Below are 25,566 nucleotides of genomic sequence, written 5' to 3' on the forward strand. Positions count from 1 at the left end.
ATATTCCCTGAGGAGGGGGGTGTGGTTACTTCCTACAAAAAGGCCAATGGGGATGTCCTGTTGGATGAGGTCGAATTTTCATGACTGCATTAACGATAATGGGCTGCATTTTCGATAGAGTTAATGGAATGGGGTTGCACATTCTCAGGGTCTCGAAGAAAGAAAATTCTGTTCACTAGGTGTTATTCGAAGACAAAATCGTGTGTTGTACAGAAACTTTCAGACGATGGAATTCGTAGTATGGTCTTTCAAAATGCTATAAGCATCACATCAAAAGGGTTCATCCAAAAGCAAAATTCACCCATAGTAACTCCTTGAGGTAAAACAGCGCGTTTCTCAATGAGGGAATAACAGACCTTTCTTTAAATAGCCACTCAATAAGAAATTGCTACTTAGTTCTTATTAACGGAGCGGGAGGTCTGTATGGGAGAATCTTGACCGAGGTCGCCAGTACAGACCGAACGCAGTGAGGTCTGTACCAGCGACCGAGGTCAAGTTTCTCCCTTAGAGACCGACCTAGGTCAGTTAATAAGATGTTTATTATATGGCTGTGTCTTATATGCCAATTTTTTATATTCTTTGTACCTTTTTTTTTCTAGACCGGTCTAGATGCCGGTCTAGATGGGAAAATCTAGACCGCTTTCAATATTGATTTCAGCCAATCAAATCACAGGCGGCCCAAGCTCTCTTTGAGAACCACACAAGGAACACAATTTGCATATCGATTTATAAGGATTTGTATGGGATTTTCTACAAGATATCCATAGAGATAGTTAAAAGTGAAAATATTAAATAAAAATGGCTTACCTTATTCCATACGTGTGTTGCTTGCTCCTGGTGTCGTTATTTCACCGATTTCACTTGACTTTTAATCCTGGTTTTCTCTTCTTAAAGAAAACCAGGATTAAAAAAAACCGCTTAAATCAAGTAAAATCGGTGAAATAACGACACCAGGAGCAAGCAACACACGTATGGAATAAGGTAAGCCATTATTATTTAATATTTTCACTTTTAACTATCTCTATGGATATCTTGTAGAAAATCCCATACAAATCCTTATAAATCGATATGCAAATTGTGTTCCTTGCGTGGTTCTCAAAGAGAGCTTGGGCCGCCTGTGATCAAATTCGTGAATTCGATAGTTCCCAGTCCTTGTGAGACACAGCCATAAAATAAAAGAAAATAAACGAACATACTTTATTTGGTATATCAATAGCAGTATCAACCAGTCTGATTATTTTTTATCAGCCAACAAAGGGCTGTTTTATTCTAGACGAAATAACAAAAATATTCATGGTTGCGGCTCGAAATATGAACAATTTATAGCATCAGTTAGGATTAAATCTATTTGAAATTTTCGATACTACTTTCATCAAATTTTATTTTGCATACTTGGAACTAAAGATTATCCTCTCATCTGATTAATTTTACATTTAGTTTGCCATCTTAAGAAAGGAACTGAAATTTCGATACTCCCTTCATCAAATTTTCTTTTGCATACTTTGAACTGAAGATTATCCTCTCATCTGATTAATTTTACATTTAGCTCGCTATCTTAAGAAAAGAAACTTTTGTAAAGATTGGATCTCAATGGCCTTACAAATAAAGTCTCCCCCAAGAGAACGCCATGGAAAAGACAGGAAACGCAATGAGAACAAACTTTGCCATGGAAGTGGCACAGCCAGCATTGCTATCCACCACTGTCTTTTTTTCAAACTTGACTTCCATCAACTTGGGATGATAATCATTCCAAAACGACATTCGGCGAGGAGCAAACGAGGCCGTCATCTCGGATTTTTTATCCACCCGGAGATAAGGCCTCTGACTGGAGTTGTATTTCTCGAACGTAACACCGCTGACTGGCTGAGGCGTTGGATTGCCGAGCTTGGCAAAGTTTGTGTACATTTCCATGATGAACAAACTGACGTCTTTGTCCGACTGGTCCGGAAACAAATACGCAAAACGAGGCATAAACGGGACTCCAAAATCAAAGAGGGTATTGTCGCCATGTTGTACCCCGTACCACGCCTTGTGAAGGGGGCGTACCTTTTGCTGATAATCGAACATGCACATGTAAACATCGGCATACATACTGTGAATATCGGCGACTGCGTGACTTGGGGCGACGAAATAGTAATCACCGATGAGATCAGCGAGCTGGGTTCTCAGCGCATATTTATCGCTGCTGTCGGGCCATGGAGTATACATAAACTGCAAAGCATCCCTTATAAGGTCAGACTTCTGCTTTCTTAAAGGAAAGAAAAACGATAATTATTTTCATTGTTAGCTAAAGCTTCAGTTCGTAGCTTAAGTCGCATTTACCCCTGCCAATTTTCCTGTGCATTTGTCAAGAAAAGATTTCATTTAAATGAAAACTAATCAAACGATACTTCTCCTCAACAAGACCGGTCCTGCAACTGCACACATCACAGACCATTTGTTAATTGAGGACGTCAAAGACGATTAAATAGGAATTCCTGATAGAGTAGAATTACCAAGCTGTAAAAACCCTCTAAAGATTCATTGGTACGCGTCATTGTAACATCATCTGCATTTGGAAAATCTCCTCTCTCGAGGTTTTAAGTTTACAATGTCAAAAACTCATGAGATGTAAAAGCAGAAGCAGAAAGATTTTTCACTTTTTTCCATGTGCACATTTGTTCTCTCTTCCGCGTGGACTTTTTTAATTGTAACGTCATCTACGCTATGAATATTTTTATTAACGGTTTTACCTTTACACGTGTCTTCGTTCAAAACTTCGAGAAAAATATTAACAGATAACTTAACTTACCCGATATCTCGATAGCGCGCATACTTTGTTAGAAATTCCTTGAAGAAAGAGGGACTCACTCCGTTGTCTACACTTTGCGCCATTCCAAAGGACATGTTTGCTAAGAATCCCACAGAGGAGCCCCCCTCCTGACTGGCAAAAACGATCATCAAGTTGGCTTTCTTAAATTCTCCTTTGTTTCGCAGATTCCGGGGGGTGTCAAGAAGAAAGTTTTTATCCACAACTGGTGCCCAGGCCAGGTTTTCGGAGTAAGCATACGGTATTGACTCAGAAGCGCTTTGTATCTCCTTTGCTTGTTTCTGACGAATGCACGCCATCATTTCGCTGTGGTCGCCTGATGGACAGCCCAGTTTCTTAGCAAGCTCACTAGCATAGCGGAGACCTAAGGAAGTCGGCTGAACTGCAAAAGGACTCAAATCCACTCCGCTCTCTGCAATGGCTCGATGGAAGAGGCCTTGGGAAAGTGGAGACAATAGATGGAGGCTCACACTTGATCCACCAGCGCTCAATCCAAAAATGGTCACCTTGCCGGGATCCCCTCCAAAATGTTTTATGTTTCCTTTGACCCACTGGAGTGCTGCCACTTGATCCAACATTCCATAATTCCCAGGGGCAGCGGTATCCCCGGTCGTCAAGAAGCCAAACGCGCCAAGACGGTATTGGATAACAACAACTACCACACCTTGAAGAGCCAAGTAATCGCTAGGATACGTGACTGAAGTACCAAACTCATAAGCTCCTCCATGAATGTAAACCATTACGGGTAGGTGCTGGCTCACGTTTGGGGTGTAGACATCGAGATATAAGCAATCTTCGCTGTACGTAAAATTTTGAGTAAACATCCGCACAAAAGATTCAAAGATCTTCTTTTGCATGCAAATATTGCCTTGCTGTTTGGCTTGGCGAACCTCTTTCCACGAAGCTGGCTCTACTGGTGGTTTCATTCTAAGGTCGCCAACTGGTGGAGCGGCGAATGGAATGCCAAGGAATTTGCTGACTGACTTGTAAGTGAAAGAAGAATTGGGGTACGATTCCTCGAAACCTTCGATCTCTCCATAGCTTGTGGACACTCTTATTGGCGTGACTAGTGGCAGAAAGAGGAAGAAAAGTGATAAACACAGAAATAGTTTTGTCGAAATCATCATGCCTCAGTCTGAGTCAAAACTTTTCCTTTGACCTCACTTGAATTTTCTTCACACGATGGAAAGTCGCTTGACCTGCCGACTCACTATTTCTCAGAGTCACCTGAAAGCGTAGCAATGTTGCAATAGTTTAAAATAGGCTTAATGCAGCTTGAAATAGCTTAAAATATCTATGACGTCATTTCATGTCTTTTTCTGATTGTTTAGATCTCTTGGAAGGCTCATAAAAGGTATCTTTCGCTTAGAAACTTTGTTTTATAAACACTGCAAAATTCTACAGATCTGAAATGATGGACTTTTTTGTAAAGGCTTTTCCTGATACTGACTCCTTACTGCACGTGGATGGCTTTCTGCGTTGTGTGTGTTTGCGTGACAAGGCCGTACCTGTCATCAGTCCGTCATAACCTGATTTGAAAATGTCGCCTTACGCAATATCCTTGAGTGAAAAGCGACTGTCAAAGTTTTTGACCTGAGGGCCGTGTTAAACCTTTCGCACGATATACCCAAAGAAAAGCAAGGAAAGGAATAAATAAAAGACATATTCTAGCTAGAGAAGTTAAGCGAAATTTGTATTTAATTGGCTCCTAATGACATATTAGGCCTCCTAATGATCGATAGATACTATTATTATAATCATACAGATGTGTCACGTAAACACGCAAGAGAGATGCGCACGTCCCAAGCAAATGTAACGTAACAGGAAAAGCCTTTTAAAACGCATTCACTCCTGAAATCGATAGTGTTTTGCAGTGCTTGTGAAATAAAGCCGGTTTCTTAGCTTAATTTTCTCAGCACCTTAAATTTCCTCCGGATTAGCTTTTTCCAGAGAGCTACTCAAACAGAAAGGTACTTGAACTGACGTCATAGATATTTCAATTAGCATCTATTTTGCACCCCTGAGGCAACAAGCACACACTGAGTTTGTAGCCCTATGTAGGATAGCTTCTATTGTGTGAACAGGATTTGATTGAATTCGAAGCCGAAGGAAAAGTGCTCAACTCAAACTAAGGCACAATGATTTCGACCGAGCAGTTACTACTGACGTTTCACACTTTTCTCCGTTTTGATGCCATTAGTCACACCGATAAGGGTGTCCACAGTCTATGGAGAAGTCGAAGGTATTGAGAAATCGTACCCCAATTCTTCTTTCACTTACAAGTCAGTCAGAAAATTCCTTGGAATTCCATTCGCCGCTTCACCAGTTGGCGACCTTAGAATGAAACCACCAAAAGAGCCAGCTTCGTGGAAACGAAAGGTTCGTGAAGCAAAAAGCACGGAAATATTTGCATGCAAAAGAAGACCTTCGAATCTGCGGTGCGTATGTTTACTCAAAATTTTACATGCAGCGAAGATTGCCTATATCTTGACGTCTACACCCCGAATGTAAGCCAGCATCTACCCGTAATGATTTACATTCATGGTCCGGGAGCTTATGAATATGGAACTGTAATCCGGCGCACATCGTGGCGATTACTTGGCTCTTCAAGGTGTGGTAGTTGTTGTTATTCAGTACCGTCTTGGCGTGTTTGGCTTTTTGACGACCGGGAATTCCGCTGCCCCTGGGAATTATGGAATGTTGAATCAAGTGGCGGCACTCCAGTGGGTCAGAGGAAGCATAAAAAATTAATTTTGGAGGGGATACCGGCAAGGTAACCATTTTTGGATTAAGTGCTGGAGGAACGAGTGTGAGGCTCCATATCTATTGTCTCCATTTTCTCAAGGCCTCTTCCATCAGGTCATTGCAGAGAGCGGAGTGGATCTGAGTCCTTTTGCAATTCAGCCGACTTCAGCCGGTCTCCGCTTTGCCAATGAACTTGCTGGAAACCTGGGCTGCCCAACGAGCGATCACAGCGAAATGATGGCCTGCATTCGTCAGAAAGAAACGAAGGAGATACAGGACGCTTCCGAGTAATAACATATGTTTACACTGGATATCTGGGCTGGGCACCAGTTGTGGATAAAAACTCCTCCTTGACACCCCCGACAATCTACGAAAGAAAGGAAAGTTCAAGAGAGCCAAGTTAATGATCGTTTTTAAAAGTGAGGAGTTTGGACTACGTTGGGATTGATGGCAAACTTTTCCTATGGAATGGCGCAAAGTGTAGACTACAGAGCGAGTCCCTCTTTCTTCAAGGAATTTCTAACAAATTTTGTGGACTCTCAAAATATGGGGTAAGTTATGTTATCTGGAACACTGCAACTGTTTCCCTTCACGAGAACTTATGGACTTGTTGTACAAATTCCACAGTGGATTGTTTGATAATTTCTTATTAAAATGTATTTAATTTAGAGAGCAATCTTTCCTTGACAGAGGCACTCTCCAACGTAAACTAGCCGTGGCAAATGCAGCTTAAGTGAGGAAAAGTCTTTTCTAACACCGAAAAGAATTATCCTCTTTCTTTCCTTGAGAAAACAGAAGAGTGACCTCATAAGGGATGCTTTGCAGTTTATGTATACCCCATAGCCTAACAGCAACGATAAATACGCGCTGAGAACCCAGCTTATTTACCTCTTTGGTGATTATCTCTACTATGCACCAGGTCACGCGGTCGCCGATATTCACAGCAAGTATGCCGATGTCTATATGTGTATGTTCGATTATCAGCAGAGTGCGCCCTCTTCACAAGGCGTGGCACGGGGTACAGCATGACGATAATGTCGGCTACGATTTTGGAGTCCCGTTGCTGCTTCGTTTTGTGAGTTTGTTTCCGGACCAGTCGGACAAAGACGTCAGTTTGTTCATCATGGAAATGTTCACAAACTTTGCCAAGCTCGGCAATCCAACGCCTCAGTCAGTCAACGGCGTTACGTTCGAGAAGTACAACTCCAGTCACAGGCCTTATCTCCGGGTGAATAAAAAATCCGAGATGACGGCCTCGTTTGCCCCTCGCCGAATGTCGTTCTGAAATGATTATCACCCCAGGCTGATGGAAGTCAAGTTTGAAAAAAAGACAGTGGTGGATAGTAATGCTGGCAGTGCCTGTGCCGTGGCCAAGTTTTTTCTCATTGCGTTCGCTGTTTCTTTTATGGCGCTCTATCGAGGGAGACTTAAGTTTGAACCACCATTGCAGATCTTCACAAAAGTTCAAGTTCCTTCTTAAAAATAGTGAGCGCAAACGCAAGTTTAAAGAAGCTAGTAATGAAAATTTTAATTAAAAATTGCCCAAACTGATATTTTAAATCGTCAACATTGCAAGACGTAGCTACCAAATTGTATTTTGTCGCATATAAAATTGCAATTTCTCGGCTTAAACAAATCTTGCTTGATGAACCTGCAATTGATATTACCGAATAAAGTGTGTTTGTCTCAGTTCTAGTAACAATTTCTTATTGAGTAGTTATTGTAGAGATGGTAGATGCTTCTGAATGAACCTTCTGGTGTGATATCTATGGCGTTTTGAAAGATATCGTTCGTCCAATCAGAGACACAAAAGATAGTACCTCAGTCTGTGTGAAATAAGGGACGGAACATTATTTTTCTGGAGGGGGTGGGGGTACGAGAAATATTGAAAAAAAAATTGTTTTCAGAGTCTGAAAAGACAAAGTAAATTGTTTGCAAACGTGATGGGGTAAAAAAATGTTTTGCGGAGAAGTCAGATAAGAAAAAAAACCAAAACCGAAATAAAAAAATAAAGTAACAAATTGAAGCATTAGTATAAAAATTAACACAATTTGGGCACTTAAAAGTGGCGGCTCTGTATAAGCAAATAACAAATTTAAAAATAGCTGTATATTTCTTGAAAAAATGGGAATTTGTCTTGCAAATTAAATCTCAACGTTACTTGTCGACATATTGATTATGTTCTTCGTAAAATAGTTCACTATGGCAATGGTAATATTTAGCACAAATAAAAAGAACACCGAAAAAAAATGGAAAAAAATTGTTTGTACGAAGAGACGTATATGTTAAAAAAAAAATGTTCGCAGAAGAAAATTTCTCAAACCCTCCTCCAGAAAAATAACGGTCCGTCGTTAAGACGTCATTCGGATATCCACGATGCATTTCAGTGTGTTGTAAGGAACTGAAGCTTTCTCAGTTATGGAAGGATGTTATTTGCGTTGCGATTGCCCTTCTATAGCTAAGGAACGGCTTTTTTGAAAGCAGACCTCCCCCCTACCCCTCACGCAATTCTAACGCACAAGAAGTTTCGGAAGCGTTGCGTGACATTTCCGTATGTGCGGCTGCGAACGAGACTGCATAACTGGCAGAACGCGTACTCCATAGAGAACATGGGAACCCAATAGTGGTAGATCGTCGAGATAAACATGTTCATAACAGGCTGCCATCCGTTAATTTCCTTTAACATGTAACGAGGACAGTGGAAGGTTGAAGTCAAAACACCCCTACAGGTATCATACCGAAAATGAAACAATATATTCCTTTTTGAAATAGCTTCTTCCCTCCCATAAAAACAATAATGAACAGAAGGAGCCTAATACCCCTTTGGACAGTTGATGATGATCTATTATGGCTGCGACTGCTGTTTACCTATTCTGGACCACTGAAGTTATCGATTTCTTCTTCACCACTGTTCCCTCTAAATTGGTGACGTTTGTAATCCCTTAGATGGGAAGAAAGTGGAGCTTTTGTAAAGATAAATCAGACCGAATGAGCATCCTTCTGCATTTTCGATTACAAATATTTGTCTGGTTAATATGTAAGCAGAGTCATAGGGGTGTAAAGCGCAAATTTAGTACAGGGAATTATCATGCATAACAAATTAGCCTGGGGTTTTACAATGACGTGACATTTTGATATTTGAGAAGAACACTCGTCACCCAACAGTGATCGGATTAGTAGTGCAATTCTCGACAAACGACTGAAAACTATGAGGGCCAGAATGCTAATTGGATTGATGGTCTTCTGTGTCTGGTTGCCTTCCACCGCTTTAGTAACAGTGTCAACAAAATATGGAGATATCGAAGGTTTTGTGACTTCGTACACCAACTTTTCTTTTGCGTTCAAGCATGTCAACAAGTTCCTTGGCGTTCCATTCGCTGTTCCACCGACTTCACAGCTTAGGTTCAAGCCACCAGAACTGCCTCTTAGATGGGAACCCAAAGTTCGTTCGGCTAAACGACACGGAAATGTTTGCTGGCAAAGCAAAGCCTATGAACAACGGTTCAAAAAGTTTGTCCAAAATATCACGTACAGCGAGGACTGCTTGTATCTTGACATCTACACCCCTGATGTCAAATCGAGCTCGAGATTACCCGTGATGTTTTACATTCACGGCGGATCGTATGAGTTTGGAGCTACAGTCACATTTCCCGGGGATATTTTGGCTTTACACGGAGTGGTAGTAGTCGTCATTCAGTATCGCCTTGGTCCATTCGGTTTTCTGACGACTGGGGATTCTGCATCCCCTGGTAATTTTGGAATGCTGGATCAAGTCGCGGCACTCCTGTGGGTCAAAGAGAACATTGAAAATTTTGGTGGGGATCCCGGCAAGGTGACCATCTTTGGATTAAGCGCTGGTGGAACAGGTGTCAGCCTCCATCTGTTTTCCCCATTGTCTAAAGGCCTCTTCCATCAAGCCATTGCAGAGAGCGGAGTGGATTTGAGCTCCTTTGCAATTCAGCCGACTTCCTTTGGTCTCCGCTTTGCCAGTGAACTAGCTAAAAACCTGGACTGCCCAACAGGCGACCACAGCGAAATGATGGCCTGCATTCGTCAGAAAGAAGCGAAGGAGATACAAGACGCATCCGACTCAATAACGTATATTTTCACTGGATACCTACGCTGGGCACCAGTGATGGACAAAAACTTTCTTCCTGACACCCCCCGGAATCTGCGAAACAAAGGAGAGTTTAAGAAGGCCAAGTTTATGATTACCTTTAACAGCCAGGAGGGTGGAACGGGCTTTAAAAATTTGATCAACGGATCGAGTCCGTCTTTCTTTAAAGGATACGTAAGACAATTTGCGCATGGTCAGACCAACAGGTAAGTAAAAGTAAATTTTGTTATAAAGAGTCTGCGTCTAATCAGCTTGTCAGACAGATTTGATTCATAATGGTAATTGAACTGAGTGGAGTGCAATTTGGGCTGAAATCATACGCGTGATTTCAAAATCGAACGAACGTACAGCGCGAGTTCGATTTGAAATCACAAGAGTGATTTCAGACCAAAGTTGCACGACTCGAGGTTCAATTACCACTTTATTATATCCATTTTGAAATCGCCCAAATATAGGACTTGGTCAATTCAAATATTTTATTGATGCAGTACTGAGCCGGTTTTTAAGTAAAAAGTGGAACCGGAAATGCTTTTACATCTTATTTTCTATGCAAAACAGAAAGACTTTGACCTCATTTGTCAAAAACTCAGTCAAGTGTAAAATGATGCGATTTAGAGCAAAAAATGATGCGATTCGTGAATAAATCGCATCAATTAGAACCAATCAGATTACACGGACCACCGGTGATTTCAAAATGGATGTAATAATAAGGTAAACCAAGGTTGATATGAGTCATCCGGCAAAACTGGTCAGTTGTTATTACGACCGGCACGCGTAAGCGAGAAATCGCGAGAAGTCACCCTCGCGATTCTGCCCTTCCGAGCGTGTCACTCGCGTTTTCGGCTAAGCACCTCTCCTCCAATGGGGTCCGAAAGTGCCCCAATGACTAAAACCAACCATAAAACTATTCATCGTATGGTCTCCTGCTCAGCTCCCTTCCCCTTGAGGGGCTCTGTTTCCAGATCTCTCATCTTCATTTCGAATGAAACGGAACTGGTGATAGACTCGCATCCAGTCCCCACATAATTTATACTCTTGGGAAAATGGCACTTCTTCAATCGACGAATACGAAAACAAACTACATTTCTAGTTATGCTTATTACTTAGTACGTCGCTCCTAGTGTTATTCGAGATAACGCAAGCAAAAGTTATCTGCTCTGCTTTCTTGACTTTCTTGCAGGGAAAAAAACGCAAACCTCATTGCGGATGCCTTGGAGTTCATGTATACCCCGTGGCCCGATAAAATTGATAAATACGCGCTGAGGAGTCAACTTATAGACCTCGTTGGCGATTTCCTATACTATGCACCTAGTCACCAGGTCGCCGATATCCACAGTTCGGTTGCTCCGGTATACATACTCGAGTTTGCGCATCGTTCAAAGATGGTTACTAACATTCCTGATTGGATGGGCGTGGTCCATGGTGCGAATAGACATTACGACTTTGGCATTCCTCTAATCCCACGATTTTCTTCCCGTTACGACGCAGATGACAAAAACGTCAGTATGTTCATTATGGCACTGTACACAAACTTTGCTAAGTTCGGAAATCCAACGCGACAACCAGTCAGCGGTGTTGTGTGGGAGAAATACAATTCAAGCTTAAGGGCTTATCTCCGAGTTGACACGAAACCTAAGATGGCGGCGTCTTTTGCCCCGCGTCGAATGGCGTTCTGGAATGATTACTATCCAAAGCTTGAGCAAGTCAAGTTTGATACCAAGGAATATGTGGCCAGCGGTACTGGTGAAAATGTGTGCAGCACAACATTTTTTCTGACAACTCTCTCCTTTGGCATTTTTTACTTTGCGCTATGACTGGTCAATTTAGTCGGTCATATTTCATTGTCCAAAAGGTTTTTTGGAATTGAGGTCTTTCCCCTCTAATTTGAACTCAGAGATATAGTAGATATCTCACTTCCCCAGTTTTCTCGATACAAGATATCTCTTATCGTAAGTATGGCTCCATGCGTTGCGCTTGGGCCATAAATCCGAGAGAGAAAAGCTTGGCCTGAGTTATTATTACTACTGCACAAGTTACGGTATTGTCCCTGATGCAAGAGTCACCATAGCAATGCTACAGCACCCTTAATTGTATTATACCAAAGATTCATCTTTTTATAAAGTTTCTCAAAAATCTGCGTAGTAGGTTGAGAGCCACTTAAGCTTTGCGGCAATTCAAGGTGGCTCTGAACCTACCCCACCGATATTTTTGAAACGATAAATGTGCAGAATTTAAATATTTCAAGGGAAAAAAAAGTCGCCCATGCTGGAAACCAGTCTTGGTCTAGTCACACAACGCACTCTCTTCCCTAGAATGCGTTGCGTGACGACATCAATTGACTGCTGTGAAGGAGATTAGTTCGACACAAGTGAGTGTTTCGTTAAAAGTGAATGAGAATCACGTAATTTAGAACATTGATTGACATTTAAGCTTTGTACTTTAGATCACATTTCAGTCGGTAAATAAATTTCAAAAGGAAAGGTCTTGTATAAGTTGCTAACAAGAATCAAGTCTTTAAGCTAACCTGTAGCCAACGGCCCACCACAGAAGTAAGTAAAACGTGATTGTCAAATTATGTTTTGAGTTATTTTGGAATCGAATTATTGTAGTAGAATTTAGTTATACAAAGATATAAACGGTTTTTGTATTGTCTTTTTGCCAGATCAAATAATTGCAATATCGTCAATAAATAACAATCAAATTATACGATTTATGGTGGATCAGTTCGTCGGCCTTACTTTCCACGCGGAACAGTGAGGGAATTGTTATTTTTGTATTTTTTGGTAATTTTTGGTCACTAATCACTAGATTTTTTTAAAATAAAATCTCATTATGGAGACTACAGCTGAGAGTTGTATTTTCTCATTATGTTGGCTAATTATCTCTAGAAAAACATTCGAAACAATAAAAAAGAAACTTTCTCCCATTCTGGTAATATGCTATTTAACAATGGTCTCAAGAAGCTAGAACCTCAGAGTTAAAAAAGTTTCGCAAGGATACAATTACAATCGGGTAAAGGCAGGTAAACGGCCTTTATTTTATTCACGGGAGCCTCAGGATCAGAAAGGAGGTGTTCTTTTTTTCCTTATGGAGGTGTTACGTTGCCACCAGTTTCTTCTTAAGCCAAGCCACACGTCCACAACTTAATTACAAACATGACAACTGAGGTGCCCCCACAGCCCCCCAAGAAGCCTGGTGGTTTCTAGAAGGCCTCCTAATTCTACCATACCATTGAATTTGTATTAATATCAATTCTGGTGTGGCCAATAAATGATACTGATGATGACGATTATGATGAAAGAGGTTTGCATGTGGTTAAAACAGACTAAATTGTAATTATTTTCAATCTGTTAAATTTCATCCTTTTTCTACTATATTTAAGACAGTTTCACTTTCGAATCTAATCAAAAAGTATAGGAGAGTAAATTGCAAAGTGATTTCTTCCTTTTTATCAACCTAAGTATCAAACCTATGGGTGGAGAGTTTCAAGGACGAGTGAGTTATCTCATGTGGTATGATAACATCACGCGTGTTATTTCAGAATATTGTCACACTGATAATAACTCCAAGCAGGAGATATGTCGCCAAAGCAGCATTAGAGCTTACTGCACTGACTATGGAACTCTTCAAATCAAAATTTACCTCTTTCAGTTTGGGGTGGTAATTATTCCAAAATGACATTCGACGAGGAGCGAAAGAAGCTGCCATCTTGGATTTGGTGTTCATGTGGAGATAAGCCCTGTGGCTTGAGTTATACTTTTCCCACATAACACCGCTGACTGGTTGAGGCGTTGGATTGCCGAAGTTGGCAAAGTTTGCATACACTGCCATGACAAACAAACTGACGTTTCTATCGGCTGCGTCATATTCAGGAAAATTTGGCAGCACTGGGATACCGAAGTCAAAAGGAAGGTTCTCCCCATGTGCCACGCCCATCCATTCAGCATAGTAGCTACTGTTCTTTGAGCGATGGGCAAACTCGTACATGTAGACCTCGGCATACTGGCTGTGAATATCCGCGACTTCGTGACTTGGTGCGACGAACACAGAGTCACCGATGGAGTCTACAAGTTGACTTCTTAGTGCGAATTTTTCACTATTATCAGGCCATGGGGTGTACATGAACTCTAGCGCGCCTGCGATGAGGTCAGCATTCTTCTTCCTGAAAGTAATAAAGTGATCAAATATTTTAGAGATACAGCATACCACATCCCTCCTCAAGCGTGACATAAGCAGAGATAATGTGACACGCAGTGCTATGAAAGGGCCGATCTGTAGCGTGACATCCGGAGTGATGATACAGTTTGTCATATACCGTGACACTCTCGTCAGTTGTGCCGTACAGAATGACATGCAGCGTTGAACGCGCTACATTAATCGGAAAATGATACGTGAAATATTCATATAGAGGATGAATATGACATGTAACGTGACAAGCGTTACGCGCAGTCTGAATAGCATGCATTGTGTTTGTGTGACATAACACGCAAAATTACATATGAAACATACTAATAACCTGCTGGGGATACGCAGTAATGACACATTGCTTACAACTCTGAAAAGCAGTGTGACTTTTTGTGCGGTGTGTCTCTTATATTATACGGCACATGTGACTTCTTATAATACACAGGCCACTGCTCTACCGGACAGAAAATTAACTTCTGACCTAGATACGAAACATGTCAAATTTGACATGTAGTTGCGCTAAGAACGGTATGCATTAGGCCCTTCGCTCGAGTTGGACCAAGTAAGACCAAACAGAAGCAGAAATTTCGAAAAAAGGTTGATAATAAAAAGTGAGTGAAGGTGTAGTCTGATCGTCCGGATGAGTGTAGTCCTGAGAAGGACTGTTGTCGATGGTAGTGACTGACGTTTCGACAACCTGTGCGGAAGTCATCATCAGAGTCAAGTGAATGATTCACTTGACTCTGATGATGACTTCCGCACAGGTTGTCGAAACGTCAGTCACTACCATCGACAACAGTCCTTCTCAGGACTACACTCACCCGGACGATCAGACTACACCTTCACATGTTACCCCCGGGTTGAAGCCATTTACTGCAATAAAAAGTGACTCACTCAGTAATCCCAACACGAGCGAATGCCGTTAAGAATTTCTTGAAAAAGGCTGGGCTTACTCCGTCTTCTACATTTTCGTTTAATCCAAAAGTCCATTTGGCGATCGGTTCAAGATAGGATGCACCTTCATGGCTCATGAAGCCGATCATAAATTTGACTTTCGTGAACTCTCCTTTTTCACGCAGGTCTCGCGGTTCGGAAAGGAGAAAATGGTTGTCTACAACTGGCGCCCACATAAGATAATTTTTGAGCTTGAATGTCAACATTTCAGCAGCGTCTTGCATCTCCATAGCACTCTTCGAGCGGATACAAGAGACCATTTTGTTGTAGCTAGTTGTAGTGCACTGTAATTTTTTAGCAAGTTCTTCCGCGTAGTGAAGGCCAAACGAAACAGGCTGAGTCGCAAAGGAACTCAAATCCACCCCACTCTCTACAATGGCTTGATGAAAGAGACCCTCCGATAGAGGCGACAGTAAGTGAAGGCTGACACTCGCCGCGCCGGCGCTTTCTCCAAATATCGTCACCTTGTTGGAATCTCCGCCAAAACTAGCAATATTATCCCGAACCCACTTAAGTGCTTCCACTTGATCCAGCATTGCAAAATTCCCTGGAGCCGAAGAATCGCCAGTCGTCAAGAAACCAAACGGACCGAGACGATACTGAATCACCACAACAACCACCCCGTGAAGAGCCAAGATGTCGCTCGGGTATGTGATGGTTGCACCGTTGGTGAAGCTTCCACCGTGAATGTAAACCATGACTGGTAAACTCGTGCTAACATTTGGGGTGTATACGTCGAGATACAAGCAATCCTCGCTGTAGGAATAGTTTGCAGAGAATGTTTTGTACCAAGTATCATACTCTCTGCTCTGCATGCAAATGTTCCCATGCTTTTTCGCCGAGAGAACATTCGGTCTCCAAACGACTGGATGTACAGGTGGTTTAAGTCTGAGCTCACCAACCGGTGGAGCAGCGAAAGGAACGCCAAGAAATTTCCTGACAGACTGGAAAGGGAGCCCCGAGACACTTGGATATGACGTCGACGCGACCACACCTTCTATGTCTCCATACTTTGTAGATACTTTTATTGGAGTGACCAGTGGTAAAAATACACAGATTGCTGACAACGGTGTTAGAAGATCTGAAAACATGTTTCTTCTCAGCAATTACTCTGTACAGTGCGTGACTCGAGTTCAAAATGCTCGTGAAGTAGTACAATTCACAGCATGAATTGTACTAATTTGAATCTATATACAATATATAACAACAGCTTTTGTGACACCCAATCACCGGGGAATCCTGGCCGGCAGACATAAACTGTCATCTTGGCTACACGTCAAGCACTCACTACGCAAACAAACAGTTAAAAATAGAAGAAACTGAATTAATCACGGTGCAGTAAACTTAAGGTCAAGATAGTTTACGCCGTTTGTTAGGCTATGAGACACTAGGTCTGGAGGAAATAAAAGTCGAAAAAGGTGATACTCAGAAAAACGAAAGCTAAGAATGAATAGAATAAAAACGGTTTGCGAACGAAGAACTTGAAGACACGAAAATTGCAACTTGGTTTATTTTCAACGGACACCTTTTAGATGACCCCTAGACTTCCTCAAAGTCGTTCGCTTGGTTTTCTGTCGGCTCGCTCGCCGTCGCGCTCGCCGTCGCGCTACGCGCTCAAAAGCGCGAATTGTGAGCAAGTCTAGATGACCCCGTACCCACGATCTGATTATTAATTTTCCCCTCTAATTGCCACACTTTCCCTTCTAAATCAGTTATGAGAGTTTGGGTTTAGATCACGAAAACAGCTTCTACTTGCGAAGTTTGAGTATTCTCAAAACCTGTTTGCCAGATATTATATGGATGTCGTATGAAGAAATAAAATGTTCACTTCTGATAATTTAAAAATGGAGGCGTTCATCCTACTTTGTGTGTTGAGATCAATTAGTCTTTTCTGAGAATTGAACAAAGCACATAAGTTCTACTCTTAAAAGTTTTTTTTTTTTACATTGAAAATTATTTTTCAGTTAAGTTGCCAAACTCTTTGCCGCTGCAGCCAAGACTGTAAAAATGCAGCTTTTAACCTCGGCCCAGAGCAAAGGTCCAACTTCTTTCCCCATGATATTTTTATTCAGGCTAACTGAAATAAGGTAGAGGAGTATGGAAATATAAAGATGTTTTGTGGTTTTGGCGAGCTTCTAGGACAGGTGGCCAACGTATTATGGACGCTTTCGAAGATTTCACCTGACAATGCACTTCACAGAAAGGGGAAGCAATTGTGTTAAACGATTCGAAGCGGAGAAAACGAAGCGATACAAGACACGCCGGACGAGGTTCTATCGGGAAAACATTGGCACTTCTCGCCAACATATTACTAATTTGGGCACGGTCGATTTGAACTCAGGCTGTATATTCCGTCACACTCCGCAATAATCGTTGGACTTTGAATACTTGTCCTCTTTGAAACATCTGTCGCACTTTCCAGTAATGCATGTAATAAGAAAGCTGCCGCTCTATGTAATTACAGACCATTATTGTACTTAGCAATTTGTAATAGAGTAGATTTTTTTTATTTGCGAATTGAAAGCAAATAAAACCATGATCCTCTCGTGTGAGCTTCAATTTTTAAAAGCAAGAGCCATAATTGTTCCAATTATGGCTCTTCAAGTAAAGCAATTGCGAAAAAGAAGCCTAAAAAACGAAAATAAAAAATTAGTCTTCGATGGGATTCGAATTCGTACTTTCCAGATACTAGTTGGATCAGTAATAATAATTATAACAGTACTGAAGATAATAACAACAACAACGATATTAATGATGATAGTAATATCGATGATAATAATAATAGCAAAGTGCGATAGCTTTCTTATTACAAAGTGCCGACAGGTGTTGCAAAGTGCGACAATTTTATTACCAAGTGCGAGAGAACAATCTATCTGCTGGTGAAAGAACTACTGTCAGTAACCGGGCCCAGGGAACGAGTCACAGACGTTCGAAAAAAAGCAACGCTCAGATTTTCGTTTCCTTGGAAAGAAAAGGGGTCCGATGGACAAGGAAAATCCTGCGCGCCAAACTAGAGAAGCAGACTAAAGTATTTTTCTCACTGAATTTTTTTCCAGACATATCTTGCACAAAATGACAGCTGAATGGTTGAAAAAACTTTATTATTTGTTTAACCAAAATTTGGAAGCCTCCGAGGCAGGACATCGGGGTCCTTTGAAGATTAGCAAAAATTGGCATGTCTTTCAAATTGGGGGGTCACATTTATTTTGCGCTACTTTCTGACAGACTTTTCGCTTAAATTAAACAAACAAAAAACTCTAATGCGACGCGGGCCTAATTTCGCTTGCGCTCTGAACAAGCTGCACTCAAGACTAGAAGAATCAGGTGCGCAGAGCTCTGCTAATGTTGAAGAAATGTATTTTACTTCTTTTCATGCGTGGCTCAAAAAACAATTCTTCGTCTCGGGAGACTTTCAGATTCCGCGCTCTAACGCACCACGTGGATTACCCAGTATTTTTGTTCGGCTAACGAACCAAATACTCGCGGTTAACTGTAACTCATTTGTTTTGACATTGCACTCAGTTGCTGCACAATCTTTTGATACTGCTTACCTTGACAACACTTAGGTTTTATTCACTGCTGTTGATCTGGAGTTTGTATGTAAAGGCGGACAATTTTCCTTGTGGCGGAGTCTGTGAGTGTTCAGGAGACCAAAAACAAAGTTTTCCAGGACTCTTAGCCGATTGCAGTGGGCGAAATCTCAAGAATCTTCCCGTTCGACTACCTGACGATACTAAGTATCTGTGAGCTTGCTTTCTCATGAATTATATTTTGTTTTAGGGTACCAGATTTTACGTTTGTAAAGCTTTAGATTTGATAGTTAGAGCACGCAGCTGCTTGTAGCTTTAAGATTGTTCTGCGTTAGGCTTGCTGGAATAAGGTGGAAATTCCAACATGGAGGGGAAATGCTAATATTCGCTGCTTATTTCTGTTTCAGCTTCTTTGTTATTTCGGATCTGGCCCGACGTCTGCCACTCTATAGTATCCAGTGTCCATTATACAGTGGAATCTGTATTAAGCGACACTGCACAATCGGTTTTCGAATTCCCGAAATTTTAACCCCTTAATTACGTACTGTAATTTCACCTCTATTAGGCGGAAACCCCCCTGTTAGTCCCAACGGCCTGTTTGTATTGTATTCCACCTGAATTGAACGGTCACGGGACCACCCAAGTACCGACGAAGGGCTAACGCTCGAAACGTCAGCTTTTGTAATCGTTACGGTGGCCAATTTACCACTTCAACTTTGTTGATATATCCAAATTATTTCGTTACTCCCACCGACGCAGCCCCAAACAGTTTCTTTCGAAACTATCAGCCTATATCCACTCAAGTACAACTAAGAATAATCTTTCAAGTAAAATTTAATCCATATCTATCTCCGAAATAAATATTGGTACTATTTTTTGTGCGAGTTTTGCACTTTAAGTGGTCAATTATGGCATAAATGACGTTTTTATCAGTTTTTCTTTCTTTTTTTTTTTTTTTTCATAATATCCTAATTCCAGCCATTCCCCGGTCCCCGTGCGGGACCGCTTGAACGAGTTTGACTGTATTCTTATATCAATCGAAGCTCTGAACGTTTCCCGTAAATTGATGATCGCAGACGTCTTACTGGATGTCACATAGCGGTTCACTGGTGACAGCATGACAACAAGAAATAATTTTTTCATGTGTCAATTGAAAAAAAACTTTATATGGCCCCAAGTTTGCTGGCGAGAAGCTAGACAGCTATAAGAGTTGTAAGACAGCTTTTAAACTCTTTACGGTGGCCAAGTGACATTATAAACTTAGTTGATAAAACCAAATTACTTTGTTACCCCCACCGACGCAGCACTACACTTTCTCTAGAGACTTACCCCCTTGTTACCCATATGTTTTCATGTTTTAGAGATCTTTCAAGTAACGCGATATCTTCTTTGTCATCTGAGTAAGTTTTTGATCTTCCACGGAACTTGCGTGTACTGTAAGTTTGCATACGGGTAACTATATCTTGTAAGTTCAACATTTTGCGTTTGACGACGAAATTCGTTGGATACTCGCAGATTTGCTCGTATCTATTGTTTATCCTGCCTCTACATCTCTGTGATGAGAAACCTAAAAGACGTGTTCTCTCCTCAACTGATTTTTGATTTTTACGAATGAATAGGTGTACCCAAAAATGTATTAAGCGAAGGAGTGATTTCGCGACATCTTGTGAGAAATATTTTTGTTTAAATCTTTTCGCACGCTTAGTTCATTTGAAGCTTGTTTTTGTATCATCAAAGCTTTAGCCACCCCACCCCTCCCCCATAATTCTATAAGAACGCCTTTATTGCCGCTGTAGTAGGCCTTTTTCAGGCTAAGATTATCACTTTTTATGTCTCCTTGCTTTTTTATTTTTTGCTTTTGTTTAAAAAAATCTGTTGGACAATCCGATAGACTGTGAAGAGGTAATTTTGAAGGAACTGGCGGCTTCTATTACTCTCAAGTCCAACTGTAGCAAAATATCGAATATTGCTTTGAAAAGTTACCTGCTGGTTCCTCACCTGGAAGGTAAGGTGATCATTGGTGAAGGATCAGTGTCTTCTTCCCTTATAGAAGGGCAGAGGAATCAACACCATGCCATCTTGTATAGTTAACTTGTTTCAGTGTTAAGCTCATCATTGTAAATATCGCATGCATCAGGCTATCATGAGCGTTGAACATTTTTTCAGTTTTGTCTGCTTTTTATTATTTTTAATTGATATCTACAGAATCAAGAATAAGAAATCGCATTAAAAGGTCAATAGCAAGTAAGTTGTTCAACATACGGTGATAGTAAATAACAATTTAAGAAAATTGCAAGTACCCAAAAGAGGATGCATTTTGAGCTGTGAGCAAGAGTGCTTCTTGGTGAGTCACCAAAAAAACATAACTAGTAATAATGAGTCAGGGAGTCTACGAGCTACTAATGATCTTTTATTTCTCATATTCCAAACAAAGTCACTTAGCGACGCAAATTTAAGCATTCTTGGCGCTCATTAGTCGAACGCTTTTCAATGGATTGGAAAATACTCTTCCGTTTTCTTTAAATCGATCTTTTTATAAAAAATTGTGACAGTCTAACCGAGTTTAAAAATTGATGACACCTTTACCCTTTTTTATCATTGTAGTGGAAGATCACTCATTGGAATGTTTTTGTCGATCTTCCAACACAGGTTGCTAGGCGGGATCGGTGAACTGCGTGAATTATACTTGTGGTGGCATCGATATACTTGTGGTGGGATCGATCACTGGTTGTCGTATCAGACTTACTGGGGATGCTGTAAGGGTGTTATTCATGATCTGCGAGAGACCTATTGTTCAGAAACAATTTGCAATATGCAATGCCGCAAAGTATTTTCAAAGTTTAGATGCAGGAATCACCACTGTAGAGCAAAGCCATGGGTGTGTAACAAAATGAACCACTGCCAAGGCAAAACATATTTTAGTTAAAAGTAACACAACGGTCAAATGCTGTGCATAAGTAAGTATAAATGAAAACATTAAGAAATAACGGTTCATGCCAGATTTACAAAAACGTATTTGATATGTTGAAGCAAATTTTTTGAGGAAACAAAAGTAGGCAAAAAGGAAACTTAGAACTTTTCATAATCGAAATTTTCTTTTAACTAAACAGGTATCCTGCTGATTAACCATTTTGTTCTTTCCTGTTCAACGTAGTGCCGATTGTAATTCAGCACTCTGGAAAACTTTTCAACTTGTTATTTTATTCTTATTTTACTAGACCGAAAACACCACAACTGATTTGACCAGAATAATCGAAGATTATGGACTTCAGGCAGCCGCTGGACTCGAAAACATTGACAGACAGAGCGTGGTGAAAGATAACATAAGTAACGACAGCTTCCTTTCAAATGATAGATATCTTTAAAGAGGCGGGAAATCCCTTCAAAACGACGTCAAATTTATTGCAATGTCTTATGTTTTTTTAGCAGTGGAAACAAGACTTGTTCTTGACAATCTGCAAGAACCTCTGGTGTTTCCGCGGAGTTATTCAGATTACAAGGATGGCCGCCTCTCTTCGCCAGGATGGGCTAAAAATGGAGGGCAGTTTATCAAATTACCGCAAGAAATATTCACTCGAAAAAACCATCTTTCAACAAACAGTACAGTAATTATCCAAATATCTTCATTCAAACAAGTAATCAAGCATGTTAAAAAAAGGGAAAAAAACAACAAGCAAGCAAGCAAATTTGATAATTACATTTAGAACATAGCTAGCAGAGTCGCGCAATCAAATTCATTAAACGCAAGCCTGCTCAAAATCTCGATAGTGCACGCTGATAGCGTCAGCAAATCCGACTTCGCCAGAAATTTTTTTTCGCGCGAGCGGCCATTGTTAGCGCGAAAAATAATATATTTCGCGACAATAATGGTTACAAACAGAAAATCGGCCTACTAGTCCGAAAACGAAGACAATGTTTGGACCTTTTCCCTTGGGCTGGAGTTCTTAAATGAGGCAGAAAAAGAGAAAAACAAAGGAAAAGGAGACTCGGCATCAGCGCCGTCACGATTCGCTTCAACTGATATTGTTGTCCGTTTTTCGCGTCGCATTTGATGCACAATTCCACCGGCTATGTTCTAAAACAATTGGTTCATGCTTTCAGTTGTGCACTATCGAGTTATGGAGCACGTGGGAAGTTTGGAGAGCACGAAAGAAGCTAGAGTTGCCCTCGGCTATCGCCTCGGGCAACTCTTACGCTTCTTTCGTGCTCTCCAAACTTCCCGCGTGCTCCATAACTAGATAGCGCACGCTAAAGCATGAACCAATTGTTAAGTAAAAGTCCTACTCGGAAAGAAGATATACGAAGCTAATCTACTGCACGGTAAGATTATCTGTTCTACGCACATCCTCACAACGAAATATTTTCAACTTATTCATCTTACAACGGTAGCATTTTGCTGGAGGCACAAGGATCTTTCCCATAAATGAAGCTTCGTCAGACGCTGATTGAGTTGTTATACTTGTCCCGCTTTGTGTTGTTTCGTTGTTGTGATTTCTCTGGTTTTGTTTCTATGACATTCAGTCGAAAAGTATTCTGTTGGGTTCATTTGTTTCACCGATCCATTTCTTTATATCCAGGAACAAGAGTAGCCAGTTTTTATCAGTTCAGGACTTTAACTCCATTTTTGTCCCAGAAGAGGTGCGTACTGTCACTTTCATTGCTGTAATTCTCACGTTTGTCGTACATTTCCATTCTCTCTGAATGGAAAGAGCAAAATATTTTATCTTTATTGCAGTGCATATGAGCGATTTGGTAAGCGGTCTAATTAACAATTGGTTCATGCTTTAGCGTGCACTATCAAGTGATGGAGCACGCGGGAAGTTTGGAGAGCACGAAAGAAGCGTAAGAGTTGCCCGAGGCAATAGCCGAGGGCAACTCTAGCTTCTTGAGTGCTCTCCAAACTTCCCACGTGCTCCATAACTCGATAGTGCACAGCTGAAGGCATGAACCAATTGTTTTAGAACATAGCCGGTGGAATTGTGCATCAAATCCGACGCGAAAAATGGACAACAATATCAGTTGAAGCGAATCGTGACGGCGCTGATGCCGAGTCTCCTTTTCCTTTGTTTTTCTCTTTTTCTGCCTCATTTAAGAACTCTAACCCAAGGGAAAAGGTCGAAACATTGTCTTCATTTTCGGACTAGTGGGCCGAGTTTCTGTTTGTACCCGTTATTGTCGCGAAATATATTATTTTTCCCCGCGCTAACAATGGCCGCTCGCGCGAAAAGAAAATTTTCTGGTGAAGTCGGATTTGCTGACGCTATCATCTAGCACTATCGGGATTTTGAGCACGCTCACGTATAATGAATTTGATTGGGCGGCTCTGCTAGCTATGTTCTAACGCTATATCGCGTATAATTGCCAGCTCGGTCCATCCACCTGTCGTGAAACTCGAAAACCCCGTTAAGATCATTTTCGTTGGTGTTCAGGTAATTGCATCATGTGATACCCGCACGTTCGTAATTAAAAATCACCAATGAAGAGCTTGAGAAAAAAACCGACGACGGTGTTTGCATCGGCTAGAAGGATTACCGTGACTGTCATTATTGTTTGTCCCTAGACAAAACATATCGGTCAATACTGAGCAATACTGAGCAATACTGAGCAATACTATAGAAAAATTCACTGCCTGACGAGTGAATTCCACGTTAAAGTTCACGCGAAAAACCGATATCGCACGAATCGCGAAGCGATGAGTGCGGTATCGATTTTTCAAGTGAAATTTAACGTGGAATTCACGAGTCAGGTAGTGAATTTTTCTTGAATCGCATAACAGAATAAAAAGAAGAAAACAAGAAATTAAAACGGCAATGTTATTGTTTGTTTTTATTCCGTACGCGCGCCCTTAAGAAAGCCATTTTAAAGTCAACTGTCAGAGCTGTCATTGTTAAGGTGGCTCAATAGGGTTATGCAAGATCACGAAGCGCGCGCCAGTGACATCAATCGAAAGTTAATTTTTCTCGTTGTTTTTGCTATTTTTCAAATCAAAGCTACTGAAACATAAAAAACAAGGGCCTAAATTTGCTGTACAACAGTCACCTCTGAAGTCAAGGCTTTTAGTCCCAAATTAAAACTACTCAAATATCGCCATTTTTTGACGTCTGTTTGACTTTGATTTCAATTTTCTTCAATTTCCTTCGGTAAAATTTTCTATTATTCTCCGACCGGGTAGAGTCTGACAAGACGAAACTTTTGAAATCGAAAAAAATAGGGGTTGTTTAGGTAGTTTTTTCGCTTTTAACATTTTTGTTGTTTTTTGGCTGAGCGAAAAACCTGTCCTACAAATTTTTCTGATAAATTCACAGCAAGGAAAACTAAAAGGGTATAACATCTCTGCCAAATTTTAAGGAATTTCACCGAAGGAAATACGAGAAATCTGAGGGGGAACTTTCTATTTTCTCACCTCAATGACAACCACGTGATCAGAATAGGAACTCGCCAAGATCGCTATTTAAGCATGCGCGAACTTTCGAACCACGCGGTTTTGTCGAGAAGAAGTGTGTAAACACGGGCGGTCATTATCTTTGACGTTTTTGTACAAACTGCTTTTGACCTGAAAGTCAGTTGGGAACATACCTTAATTTACTATGCCGCAGAATCCTTGGAAATCTCTTCGAAGTGTTTCAAAATTGCGGAGACTATTCTCGTCGTGTTTGTGACCCTTGGAAGCGATGAGCGACTGGACGATGGCGGTCTCGTCAAAATACACACAAGACCTTTCCGTCCAAATCGTTGGTACAAATTATTTAAATCCTCATATCTTAAGCCACTGCCAGCAATTTTTTCGGCAATGCTTTGCTTTATTGGGCTATCCGCATGACCTGGGTTGTACAGCTTTCCTCGAAAAGACAAGAGTCTCTAATGACGGTTGTCAAGATATTTCAGGTCTTCGGCGGCGTCCTTGACAGAGATTACAGAACTTCTGTTCACCAGCATTTCATCAGACAAAGCCAACCTAGGCGAAAGCAAGATTCTTCGAAGAGCGATCACGTCCTCCAGGGCGTCGTGGGCATCAAAGGTGGTTTGAAATAAATGTTCGTAAACAGAACTCTGCCCAGGCTTTGGAAATTTACCTTCTGCGTTTTGGATGGAAGAGTGCTTGCTTTTGATGAGTGATTTCATCAGTGTCAGAGTGTCTGCAAACCGGATGGAACTGATGGAACTGAGCTCCGCGATAAAATTTTCGCCACCGTTTCGAAGAAGTATTGGAATATCAAATGTGGCGG

General features: G+C 41.0%; 3 protein-coding genes, 1 long non-coding RNA gene and 1 pseudogene across 5 annotated transcripts; 3 read left to right on the forward strand and 2 right to left on the reverse strand.

Moving 5' to 3' along the window:
• Positions 1-1,183: 1,183 nt before the first annotated feature.
• LOC111333660 (neuroligin-4, X-linked) lies at positions 1,184-4,082 on the reverse strand. Its single transcript, XM_022939291.2, has 2 exons — positions 2,792-4,082; positions 1,184-2,248 (listed from the first exon to the last, which is right to left on the reverse strand). The coding sequence occupies exons 1-2, from the start codon at positions 3,934-3,936 to the stop codon at positions 1,597-1,599; spliced, it is 1,797 nt and encodes a 598-aa protein (XP_022795026.2). The 5' UTR covers positions 3,937-4,082; the 3' UTR covers positions 1,184-1,596.
• Positions 4,083-4,405: 323 nt separating this feature from the next.
• On the forward strand, positions 4,406-7,243 carry LOC148718575 (neuroligin-4, X-linked-like; annotated as a pseudogene).
• Positions 7,244-7,376: 133 nt separating this feature from the next.
• LOC111333272 (neuroligin-4, Y-linked-like) lies at positions 7,377-12,515 on the forward strand. Its single transcript, XM_022938817.2, has 2 exons — positions 7,377-9,877; positions 10,852-12,515. Exons 1-2 carry the CDS (start codon positions 8,763-8,765, stop codon positions 11,483-11,485), a joined length of 1,749 nt encoding a protein of 582 aa, XP_022794552.2. The 5' UTR covers positions 7,377-8,762; the 3' UTR covers positions 11,486-12,515.
• On the reverse strand, positions 12,129-16,052 carry LOC148718576 (neuroligin-4, Y-linked-like). The gene is made up of 2 exons (XM_088741605.1): positions 14,751-16,052; positions 12,129-13,833 (listed from the first exon to the last, which is right to left on the reverse strand). Exons 1-2 carry the CDS (start codon positions 15,899-15,901, stop codon positions 13,209-13,211), a joined length of 1,776 nt encoding a protein of 591 aa, XP_088597731.1. The 5' UTR covers positions 15,902-16,052; the 3' UTR covers positions 12,129-13,208.
• Positions 16,053-17,944: 1,892 nt separating this feature from the next.
• On the forward strand, positions 17,945-24,430 carry LOC148718577 (uncharacterized). Of its 2 annotated transcripts, none has more exons than XR_015994160.1 (2): positions 17,945-21,218; positions 21,559-24,430. It is a non-coding gene; the product is annotated as an uncharacterized LOC148718577 (long non-coding RNA). The 2 variants fall into 2 exon arrangements; XR_015994159.1 differs by having other exon boundaries at positions 17,945-21,096.
• The last annotated feature ends 1,136 nt before the right edge of the window (positions 24,431-25,566 follow it).

The sequence above is a fragment of the Stylophora pistillata genome, chromosome 12 (genome assembly GCF_964205215.1).
Source record: "Stylophora pistillata chromosome 12, jaStyPist1.2, whole genome shotgun sequence".
NCBI lineage: Eukaryota > Metazoa > Cnidaria > Anthozoa > Scleractinia > Pocilloporidae > Stylophora > Stylophora pistillata.